At 37.8% G+C, this 12,905-nt stretch overlaps 1 protein-coding gene across 7 annotated transcripts in view; it reads right to left on the bottom strand.

Annotated features, from left to right (window-relative positions):
* The window catches only part of Cep128 (centrosomal protein 128), a 466,611-nt gene that overhangs the window by 391,314 nt on the left and 62,392 nt on the right, over positions 1-12,905 (bottom strand). For all 7 annotated transcript variants that reach the window (XM_029562537.1, XM_029562536.1, XM_029562539.1 and 4 more), the window contains one exon: positions 8,101-8,170. In XM_029562537.1, the coding sequence (XP_029418397.1) occupies positions 8,101-8,170 (70 nt within the window). The remainder of the gene's footprint in view (positions 1-8,100; positions 8,171-12,905) is intronic.

The raw sequence follows: 12,905 nt of genomic DNA, 5'->3' as shown, positions 1-12,905 counted from the left end.
AGGTGATAAACATTACCACTGAAATCTACCCGATGACTTTATAGACATACACAGGCGCCAAGGATCCAAGTGCAATTAATTATGACTAGTAATAGATACATACAGATTAGAGATGCATCGCCAACATCTCAGTGTTAGCAGCCAAAAAATGAGTCTTTCTGCAAGGAACAATATATTCTAAAATGAAATGGAGATCTTTTTTAAAGGCTAAAATCTCCTTCAATTTTATGTCTTACAGGGCTTATACTAAGTTCAATACTATATAACTGTATTGATTCGACTGTGAACCTAGAAAGTTGCACCCACTTGTGAAAGAGATGAACTCTTGCTCTGGATGGTGTTATTGAATATGTTAAAGCTGTAGAAAAATGCTTTTTCTAATCATGTAGTTATTAAAAATTAAATAAATAAATAAATAAATAATGAATTTTAAAAAAGAAAGCAAACCCTAGTATTCACTCACAAACAAATCATCATAAATAAGCACAGATGAACCTGGAAGACAAATACGTTTAGTAAAAGAAGCCAGGCAGAAAATGCAACTACTGCATGACCTCACATCAGAAGAGAGAACAATGACAGCTGCCAGGGGCTCCGGGAAGATGTTGGGGAAGAATAAGATGCTAGTGCTGGACAGCTGGCTCCGAAGTTAAGAGTCCTTTGTCCTCTTCCAAAGGATCTGAGTTTTGTTCCTAGCACCCGTGTTGTATGGCTGACAACTGCCTGTAATTCCAGCTCTAGGGGATTTGCCATTTCTTCTGGCCTCCACAGGCACTTTCAAATGTGTACATACACCCACACAGAGACACATGCATGGACACATAATATTTAAAAGATAAAGTAAATCTAAAAGGAATGAGGAGATGCTGATCAAAGGGAACAAAGCTTCCATTAGCCAAGACCAGTAAGTCTGGATGTCTATTGCATAGTGTGGTAACTACAGTGACTAATAATGCATTGCAAGACTGGGCATGGTAGTGCACTCCTTTCGTCCCAGCACTTGGGAGGCAGAGGCAGGCAGATCTCTGTGAGTTCAAAGTCAATCTGATCTATATAGTGAGTTCCAGGCCAGCTGGGGATTACTGGCAGACCCTGTCTCAAAAAAAAAAACAAAAGAATACATTGTATACTTGAAAACTGCCAACAGCATAAATCTTAAATGTTCTCATTGTTTAAAAAAAAATTATTACATGAGCAAACTGTGTTAATCACTTCACAGCATACGTATACCAAAAAACATAAATACAATTATATTTGTCAATTATACCTCAAAAAGAGAAATTCTATTTATTTATTAAACTGAACTATATTAGAAACACAAACATTCTAATCCCATAAAATACTTTTAAAAACTGGTCTCACCAATTCCCTTTCATATGTGCAAACTGATGTGACCACTAAAGCAATAAGAGCTGTTTATATATAAAGACTGAAAGCACTTACATGCAGTACAGTTATGGAAAGTATGAGCCGTTCCCTCAAATCAATAATTTAAATACTAAAACATAAGAAGAGAAAGCCTATTCCATGATGGCAGAGAACACTCTACATCATGTACATGTGAAAGAGCAGCATGTGGAACATGTAGAATGTAACTGGGAGGGAAGAACGGGTAAGGAGTTCCTCAAAGAGGAGCCACATCGTCACTAAACACAGAGGGAAATTTGGGAAAGAGAAGAAAGTATAAAGATTTTAACGTAGAAATGAGTGTATGAAATTCAAGGTGTATTGAAAAAGAAAAATAAATAAAAAGGCGCTATAAGAATCTGGTTAAAGAAATCCACTGAAGGGGCTGGGGAGATGGATCAGTGGTTTGGTTCCCAGCAGCCACATCAGATGGCTTAGTTATATGCCTGGGACTCCAGTTCCAAGGCAATCAGATGCCTTCTTTTGGTCTCCATATATATACATATATACTGTACACATAATGCACATGCATACATGGGCACAGGCACACACACACAAACATACACACACATAAAAAACACTTGAAAGCAAGTCACATGGGGCTTTGCAAAGCAGGGTAGTAATTCAATATGATGAATTTTTAAATAAATCAGCTAGTAAAAGAAAGAGGCAAGAATGAAGCAGAGTGGTGGCGGGGTGGACACGTGTAGCAGAGGTAGAGTGGTGGCGGGGTGGACACGTGTAGCAGAGGCAGGGTGGTGGCGGGGTGGACACGTGTAGCAGAGGTAGGGTGGTGGCGGGGTGAACACGTGTAGCAGAGGTAGAATGATGGTGGGGTGAACACATGTAGTAGAAGTAGGCTGAAATGAGTTGGGTTTCAGAAACAGGAAAGACAATATTCTGTAATATAGTCAAAGTATGATCGAAAGAATGTATGTGTACTCTACATAGCCAGCTTGAACCACTCAATAGAATGCTGTGGCATTTCCTGAGACACAAAAGACTAAACTGAAAAGCATGTAAAAAAAGTGTCCTATTTCAAAAGAATGGACTCTGATTAATAGCGAATTCACAGGGTTATAACTTTTTCAGTGATAATTCCCAATCATTTTTACTTTTAAAACATTAGGACTAGAGCCGGGCATGGTGGCGCACGCCTTTAATCCCAGCACTTGGAAGGCAGAGGCAGGCATATCTTTGTGAGTTCAAGCCCAGCCTGGTCTACATAGTGAGTTCCAGGACAGCTGGGGCTACAGGGAGACCCTGTCTCAAAAAGGCAAAAAGATTACAAAAAAATTAGGACTAGAGAGATGGCTCAGCAGTTAAGAGCACTAGCTATTCCTGCAGAGGACCCAGGTTTAGTTCCCAGCACCCACATGGGAATCCAACACCCCCTTCGGGCTTCCCTGGGCACTGCACAACACAGGTGCATGTATATACATACAGGCAAAACACTCATACATATAAAATAAATTTTTTAAAACTTTAATAAAAGCATTTATTGCTTCTGTTTCATTATTCTGCCTCTCAATTCCAAGGGAAAAATATTTACAATGTCAACATTTTTAGCTGGGTCCTATATCAATTAAATTTATCACTGTCATCAAAAAAATCCTCAAATACTGTATTTAGCTATAAATAGCAAAGTAACAGGAATTAGAAATAGGATAGTATTTAAAGATAATATTTAATAAAAGGTCGATGAAACAAAAACAAAAACTAAAGCAAAAGAATTCTGCTCGTGGGATTGCATTCTGAATTTTCTTGTTTGTTTGGGTTTTGTGGGTCTGTAGTTTTGGGGGGTGGGGCTTTTTTTGGAGTAGGGTTGAGACACAGTCTTCCTATAGCCTCCACTGGCCTGGCATTCACTATGTAGACCAGGCTGGCCTTGATCTCACAGAGATCCTGCTGCCTCTGCCTCCTGAGTGCTGGGACTAAAGGTGTGCGCCACCACACTCCCAGTTCTGAGTTTTTAATATACTGATGGCTCAAACTTAACAAATTTTGATGGTATAAAGTCCATCTGTCCTAGTTAGCTTCACTGTCAAATTAAAACATAACCTAGAGTCACCTGAGAAGGGAGTCTCATTTGAGGGACTTCCCAGATCTCACTAGCCTGTGAGAATGTCTGTAGGGGACTGTCTTGATTGTTAATTGATATAGGAGGACCCAGACCACTGTGAGCAGGCAGCAATGTTCGCTGGGTAGGTGGCCTTGGGATGCATGAGAAAGCTAGGTATGAACCTGAAAATGACCTCAGAATCCTGTATGGTTTGTTTCAACTCCTTGCTTGAGTTCCTGTCCTGACTTCCCTCGGTGATAGACTATGACCTGGAAGAGGAAGCTGAATAATCCTTTCCTTCCCTAAATTGCTTTTGGTCATGATGTCTGTCATAGCCAAGAGAAACTAGAACACCATTTAAATAAGTACGTGTTATCTGTCCTGCTGCTGTTTGAGGCTATGCAATACTCATGTTATACTAAACACAGTGTTGACAGAATTCTTGGAATTTCATTAATGATCACCACCTCAGAAACGGCAAGATCTACGTTTACATTTTCAATTTTAATAAGGATCTCCTTACAGAAAACTAAAGTGAATTGAAATTTTTCTGCATAAATAATCAAAATATGTACTCAAATCCCACATAACAACGTAAAATATAGACAACTAATGAACTGAAATTTCCCCTAAGATAGGAAGGCTATGCAACTCTGATTATCACAATTAAGTATATAGCCTCCTTTCCAGTGGGCAGTTGGAATCAAACCAAACACCTTACAATTCACAAAGGATTAATTCAGATTTTGGCATATGTGACAGAAACCAATACTTTTTGTCTCTCAAAGAAAAATGTGTTGCATAAACTTCCAAGATATATTCTATTTACTGAGAAAATGCATGATGAACAATTGGAGCCTCAGAATAATATGCAATAAATGTGATTAACTATGACTACCAACAGAAAGTGAGACTGGTAGGAGTCTGAGGCAGTCATTTATTTCCACTTTATATATTTACTCAGTATTTAAATTCTCCACAGTGAACCTACTTGGTAATTCTATTTAAACTTAAGTCTGGAGGGAGAGACAGCTGCAGCCTCTGAGAAATTTTACACTCACATAACAAAACTGTATCTTCTATGACAGCATGTTATCATGAATTCACAAATACAGCACAATATGTCAAACAGTTATAAAATGTAAATGTTGACTTCAATTGGAATAAATGAGTCACAAAATCTAAATTAATCTTTGTACAAACATCATGTAGCCTTCAGGAGACCTACTAAAATTCAACAACATTGTTTTGAGTTAGATTGTTTTTTTTTATTTTATTTATTATTTCTATTTTATGTGTATGTGTATATTACCTGCATGTAGGTAAGTGCAGCCCTGTCGTGCAAGATTAGTGTTTGTAATCAGGACTACACATCAAGTAGGATTTGAAATGCAGCCGAGCAAAGTGGCCATACCTTTAATTCCAGCACTAGGGAGGCAGGGGCAGGTGATCTCTGTGAGATCAAGGCCAGCCTGTTCTCCATAGCAAGTCCGAGTCAGCTGGGGTGACAGGGAGACCCTGTCTCAAAGACTAAAAAAAGAAAAAAAAAGAAAAGAAAGAAAGAAAGAAAGAAGGAAGGAAGGAAGGAAGGAAAGAGAAAGAAAAAGAAGAAAGAAAGAAAGAAAGAAAGAAAGAAAGAAAGAAAGAAAGAAAGAAAGAAAGAGGAAAGAAAGAAAGAAAGAAAGAAAGAAAGAAAGAAAGAAAGAAAAAATAGATTTGAAATGCCTTTTACTCAAATCTCAAATCTTATGGGAAAACCTTACTTTACCAACAAATTGTAGAAAACATACAACCTGTGATAAAGCGTGAGAAGAATCGGGAGGTGTAAAATTCAATGAAGGGCAGTTAACTACCTCAAATTTTCAGGATGACCATAAAGGGCTTGCCCTGCTGAAGGGGCAGGTTTGGTCACTGGTGAGCTGCAGACAGCAGCAGTCAATGAGCAGCACTGAGTGTGGTGTCTGCTTTGAGACCGCAGCTGTCTCTGATGAGCTGTCATTCCCGCTACATGGCAATGACGGGACAAGAGTGCAGACTTACAGGGACTTCCCCTCACTATTGAGTAATTCAGTCCTTACCCTGTGAAAAACAGAAAACCCTAGAATATATCAGAGATAACATTTTCCAGTTTATTGCTATGCAGACATAATTCAAATGAAATAGCAAATGTTCACTTTGAGTATCTAATCAAGTGGAAAAAGGTAAAATTTAATAAAATTAGTTTGTACTACAAAAGCTAGTATTAGCAAATCCCAAATGCAATCCCACACAACTATCTATTTTAAAAACAACACTTGACAGTGCAAGTGGTAACAGTTTAGTTTACTTAGGTCTATGAGAACTTCAACAGAATACTGAACATATCTGAATGTGGATTAAACCTTTTTATAGAGGCTGGGAAGCTGGATCAGTGGGTAGGAGGACTAAGCAAGCAAAAAAACTGGAGTTCCAATTCCCAACACCCACATAAAAAGCCAAGTGCAGTCCCAAGAGACGAAGGGGCGGGGTGCTGGCTATCGGACTACTCAAAAACATGGCAAGCATCAGAAACCATCTCAGGGGAATAAAGCACAAATTAATAGAGGAGAACACTCCTCTGGTCTCTCCCACACACACACACCCCTTTTTGTAAACATAGTCACAAGTTGTATCCCTACATTGAATTACTTGATGCTTTATGTATTTTCAAATTGATACAATTTAAACTGATGGAGCATTTTATACACCTGGAAAAAATCCAGGACTTTTATGTGAAAAAAACAAGTTTCCCATATCCCCCCAGTATAACTGTAAAACATCATTTACTTCAACAGAAGTCAGCTATTAAGTTTTCATTTTCCTATGGCTCTTCACAAAGACATCAGTACCAGACAGAAAACAGAGTGGGTTGATGCAATCCCTTCTGTGAAATGAGTGCATGCCACTGCAAAAGCAGCAGCTAAGTCACCTCCTTAAAGACAGAGGATAGCCAGCTCCTGGAACACACAGTCACTATGTTCAAACTTTGACATGAACTCAACCTGTGTATAAGGAACTGTAAACACAATTAACAATTGAAAAAAAAAATCACCTGCTTAAACTAAGAAACTAAATTTGAATAAAATATCCTAGGGGAAATAAAAATACATTAACTTTCTTTATCTTGGAAAAACAAAGATGTGGGAAGTGAATAAATTGCTCCTTAAGTTGAAGAATTGGTTAATAATTCAGTGAAAATTTCTATTAATATTTTTCTTAAAAAAAGATGAAGAAAAATGGATACTATATGTACTTTTTTATCTTGAGTTTGAGATAGTGATTTTGTTCATTAGTTTGTTTGATGTTGTAAAACAGGTTTTCACTGTGTAGCCCAGACTAGACTCAAGGATAAAGATTTGATAAAAAGATACTTCAATAATAAAAGTTAAAATACTTGAAAATAAAAAATTTTCAGTCTCACCATATTAAACAAAACCAGTATATTCATTACTTTTCTTGTCAGTTACCAAAAGACCTGACAGACTAATTTATGGGAAGAATGACTTATCAGTTATCATAACAGGGAGGGTGTAGCAGAGCAGAGCAGCTCACATCATGGCAGTGAAGAAGCAAAGATAAGAAAATGCTGGAACTTGGTCGGCTCTCTCCTTTCTCCTCTTTCATTCTCAAGTCTATGATAAGGTGTCACCCACATTCAAGGTAGGTCCCTCCTTCAGTTAATCTTCCCTGGAACAACCCAAACACATTCTTTAAAGGTGTTCATCACTAATCTCCTAGGAGCTTCTAAACCCTGTCAAGTTGAAAATGAATACTAAGGACCACAGGGAACAAGAGGCCTCATAGCCATCGTGACTCCACACCCCTGTGAGGTGATCTGAAAACACCGAACGGCAAGTGCACACACCCATTACACAAAGCATCTGCATTTCTCTAATATTATTTAACAAGAGCTGCAGAGGAGTCACTGGCCAATAACTATAAAGTGTCTTTCAAATATTCATAATTCTAAACTCTTTTTAATTAAAAGTGAATTCTGCACACCTGCTCTAAATGAGTACGGCTTTTTTCACTTCCCCCTCGACGTGCCTCCTCAGGAAAGCTGCTGAGATTTATGGCTTGCTGGCCCTGAGGATTTTTCTTTCAAACTCTAATAAAAATTGTCATAAAGCTTCTTTAAAAAAAGAGAGAAAGAAAGAAAGAAAGAAAAGAAAAAAATTTTCAATTCTACCTGTAATCTGCTACTACTATAATATTTCAAACTTAAATTCATAGAATACAAGAACATTTTATGACGTACAAGAACATATTTTTTTAGCAAAATGGCATATTTTAACCCAAAAAGTTAAACACTGCAAAAATTCACTAGATTATAACCAGTCTAGCCACCATCCTCTCATCTATCTGTATGTGGAAATAAACTTTTGTTTGAGGGCTTTGGTTTGGTGTGGTGTGGTGTGGTGTGGTGTGGTTTGGTTTGGTGGCAAAAGTATCTTGCTGTGTATCCAGACTAGTCTAGAACCAGCTATGTGGTCCAAGCTGGCTTCAAATTCACAATTCTCCTGCTTCAGCCTCCTAAGTGCCAGGAATACAAGTATGCACAACCATACAGACAGTTTATGAAATACAACTTCTCATAAAGAAAGAATCCTCACCCCATCTTGTTTCTGGGCTTCAAGCTTTTCAGTCAATTCTTCCAAAACCCTTTTCGTTTCAGCATCTGACCTAAGCAAAGAAAGAAATGGATTTTAAGCTTAATATTGAGAAGAAAGCATAGCAATTGTTTTCTATTGTGGTGGTGGTGGTGGTGGTGGTCTGAGCTGGGAGTCAAACCCAGGGCCTTGAGCTTCCTAGGCAAGTGCTCTACCACTGAGTTAAATCCCCAACCACTTGTGGTAATTATTATTAAAGAATTTTCTACTGAATTCTCCTGGAGGCTTATTAAAACACAAGGTAGGTCCCACTCACAAAATTTCTGAATCAGTAAACAGGGATGGGGCCCAAAAATGTGCATTTCTGCAAATTCCTACACAAAGCTAATGCTGTGAACCATAGGCCCAAACTTTAACACCACCATCACACCGGGTTTCTCTAGAAGCCCTCAGTTTAAAATTAAAAAGAAAAGAAGAAAGAAAAAGGGAAAACAAAGCTGCTGATCTCATACCATCTCTATCAAATGACAACAGAGTGTATATACAAACTCTATCCTTACTTGTGCATCAAATCAGTTACAAAAATAATCACGAAGTCCAGAAAGACTGAGAAGAAAATGTCTTCCTCTCACACACTCTCTTCTCTTTGATATACCCTCAACTAGCAACCACATACAACCCCTTCCATTGTTGATGCCTTAGCTTGTTTCCATCATCATTTCAATGCAACATTTCCAATGGACTCATTGTTTTGAAATACCTACCTTACTAACTCCTCTCCAATTATTATTATTATTATTATTGCCCATTCGTTCTTCCACTGATTAGCTGTGTAATTTATATAATACGTTATGTATGTCATCCATTATTCTTTAATAGACTGATGCTCTTATGCTCATCTTCTATCATGCTCACATGAGATTCAGCTTCAAACTTGGAACATAACTTTTTTAGCTTTTGTTTTTTATAGTTTCTCATTATCTTTTTGGTGATATTTATCATGTCCAAGGACATTTTTCTCTGACTTCTGATTGAACCATCCATCCATGCAGAGTCTGGTCCCTTCTGTCAGCCATGTAGTCTGGTCCCTTCTGCTTGATAGCATTCTTTTCAAAAGACTTTTACTTAGTTTTTAATGTGTTTACTATTTCATACACCTTTGGGCTGAATTTACATGTTTGTTATATTGCTATTATTTTGGATATTTCTCACTGAATTCTTAGGCTAGCTTTTCTATTTCCTTTTTTTCATTTTAAACTTTATTTATTGCTGGTATATAGGAAAGCAACTATCTTTTTACTGTTAACCCAGTATATTGTGACATTGCTATAACTTATTATTTTGAGAAATTTTAATTGCTGTGTTTTATGAGCTTTGCTGTTTCTTATATTTTGTATCTTCCTCTTTCTTAGTTACAAAGTTACTGAATTTATATGCCCTTCAATAAGTTCCTCAAAACAAAGTACCTTAAAAAGTAAGTCTTCTGCTAGGCACAGTGATGTGCGCCATTAATCCCAGGACTTGGGAAGTAGAGGCAGGCAGATCTCTGTGAGATAGAAGCCAGCCTTGTCTACATAGGGAATTCCAGACCAGCTGCATCTACAGGGAGACTGCCTCAAAAAGACAAAAATGGGGGACTGGAGAGATGGCTCAGTGGTTTAAGAGCACTGGCTGCTCTTACAGAGGACCTGGCTTTGATTTTCAGCACCTACGTGGTGGCTAACAACCATTCATAACTCCAGCTCCAGGGAAATTCAACACCCTCTTCTGACCTCCCTGGCCACAGCACAATACAAGTAAACTTACATACATACAGGCAATACAGTCATACACATAAAATTTTTAAAATAATAAATAAAATTAAAAAGACCTAAAAAAAAAAACCCTAAGTCTTCTGAGCTGACAATCTCTGCAAACGTGTTTTTCGTTTCTCTTGATTTCTGTTCTTCCAAACTCTTATTTTCCCACATTTCACTAGATGCCCTCCCTTAATCAGGTCTTCCTTGTATATAAGACTCCTAAATATTGGAACACTTTGGTACACAGTTCATCCATTACCATAGTCCAAAATAGTATGTTACATGCTGACCATTCTTGAAATTCATGTATCTAACATACTTTTTTTCTTTTAATCTCGAGAATATTTTATATTTCCACTTAAATGTTTCACAGCATCTCAAATCCAACATATCCAACACAAGGCTCCTAACTTCTACCTCTCAGCTTCCTCAACTAGTCTTCCATGTGTCAAGAAACAGAATTATTATTTACTCAGTTTCTCAAGTAGAAATCTGTGAGTCATCCTTAACTTCTTGTCTCTTAGCCTTCATATACAATTCACTACCAAATCACGACTCTCTGATCTCCAAAAACATATTTTGTAACAGACCCCTATCCATCTCTGCCTTGTTATAATCCTAGTCAAGTCATCATCAAGTCTCACTTGCCAATGTAAGAGACTTCCAATCCACCCTCCTCAATTCAGTTCTCTATACAGTACACAACTTATCCTTTCTAAAAGTTTGTTTGCCTGTGTTTTTATAACCCAATGTATTTTTGCAATGTCATAAAACAATAAATTAGTAATTAAATGAGAATACCAGTCTTTCTAAATCAAATTATTTCCACATTAATTAAAAAAAAATTGTAGTTCAAGGTTGGAGAAATGCCCCGGTGGTTAAAGGCACGTCCTGCTCTTGCACAGGATCCAGGTTTGGTTCCCAGGACCCACATGCAGCTCACAACCACCTGTACTTCCAGTTCTGAAGAATCTATAGCCCTCCTCTGGCCTCCATGGACACCAGGCACATACAGGATGCACATACATACATGCAAGCAAGCACTCATATACATAAACTGAAAATAAATAAAAAGATGTGTGATACAAGCAAAGAATTCAATTTCACTTCTCTACAAAGTGAAGTCATCTCACTTCACAAGAAACCTGTTCCCTATTTCAGGTCAAATAAAGTTTCTCTGCCTCACCTGTGCCTTGGAATGACAAACACTTCCCAAATGGTACTAGCCTATAGATCAGGAGAATCATAGGACTTACAAATGACCACATAAGCAATTGCCAAAATTGCCTCTCTATCGTCTCCTGGATCTGCTTCCAGAACAATGAGTCCTCAAACTCACATACCCAGTGTTTCATTTACATACCCTTCCTCCAAATGTATAAAACCTATTTAACAGAACCATTCCAGATTGAGAGCACATGATAATAGAATGGTAAGACTTTGGTTAATTTTAATAACGTGTCAAAATAAATATAAATGTTAAGGTAGCTGTCTTATAATAATAAAGCCCACAATTCAGTCATATAAATGCTGCATCAACAGCAGCTACAGGTAAAAATGATCATGAGCCACAGTGTGCTATATGTAGTAAGGTGCAGAGACTCAGGGGCCTCACCACCAGATTTAAACTCTGACCCCATTGCATTTCTTATCTTCCATCTCCAGCAAATAGCTATATCATCTTGCTGTACCTGTTTCCTCATCCATAAAACAGAAAATAATAACTACAAGACAAAGTTGATGCAAGAATTAAAACTAAATCAGCTTAGCATAAAATAGATGCTCAACATTAGGTAACAGGACTAACAGTAGTAATAGCAGAATCTGACTTTTACCATTAAGATTCCAGCCCTCCTCTTCTGAAACTGGGTAAATCATACAGACTATACCTGATACATTTAACAGCTGTGGGACTCACTACAGCACTGCAGAACTGGTGTGTGATAGGATTTAACTAGAATCAGCAAATGAACTCGAAAAACAAATCTCCCTAATCTTTGATGTACATAGATTCCAAAATTTTTTTTTATTTAAATTTACTTATTTATTTTGTGTGGTATATGAGGGTGGGATGTGTGTGCAGGTCAGAGGATAACATGTAGGAACTGGTTCTCTTCTTTCACCTGGATCCCAGGGAGCAAACTCAGGTCACCAGCTGTGGAGGCAGGCCAGGTGCCTTTATCACTGAGCGAGCTTACCAGTCCCAGATTAAAAATTTAAAGAATACACTAAAATCTTGGCTACTTAGAAAAACAGCCTCTAAAACAAAGCACTTGTTACTGTGGATGAGGAAAATGAAAAGAGAATGAAGGATTTTTAAATAAAATGGTAGTTCTTGGGAATTATTCAAAATTGGTTAAAAAAAAAAAAAAAGTACAAAGGCAGGGCCTGTTTAATTCACACAGTCAGGAAGCTGGTGGGTCTCTAACTCCATGTCTGCCTTGTGCCTACCTCTCCCAGATACAAGTACATCAACTTCTTTGCTAAGATTGCTCATAATGTATCTCATCACAACATCAGTATTATATTAAGTAAAAATATTTTTAGAAATAAAGAAGTCACTTGTCTAACAGTAAGTTAGGATTTATAAACTCAAAGGGCTTTGTGCTGTTCTATTAATAGATTTTAGGAACTGGGGACATAGTAAAATTGGTAAAGTGCTTGCCACACAGCATGAGGACCTAAGTTTGATCCCAGAGCCATATAAAAAGCTGGGTGTGGTGGATGACACTTGTCATCCTAGCACTGGGCAGGCAAAGACCCCTGAGGGTTGCTGGTCAGACATTCTACACTAAATCAGAATACCCCAGGTTCCAGTAAGAGACCCTGTTTCAAAAACAAGATGCAGGGCTGGAAATATGGCTCAACGGTTAAGAGCACTTGTTCCTACAGAGGACGAGAGTTTGTTTCCTAGCATGTTGGGTATCTCACAACTGCCTACAACTCCAGCTCCAGGTGATCCAACACCCTCTTCTGGCCTCTGTGGATGCATGCCAATGTGTATACATA

The sequence above is a fragment of the Nannospalax galili genome, unplaced genomic scaffold, assembly GCF_000622305.1.
Source record: "Nannospalax galili isolate Female #2095 unplaced genomic scaffold, S.galili_v1.0 scaffold795, whole genome shotgun sequence".
NCBI classification, from domain to species: Eukaryota; Metazoa; Chordata; class Mammalia; order Rodentia; family Spalacidae; genus Nannospalax; species Nannospalax galili.
Note: the sequence above shows the minus strand (reverse complement) of the source record. Positions and strands in the feature narration are given on the sequence as shown.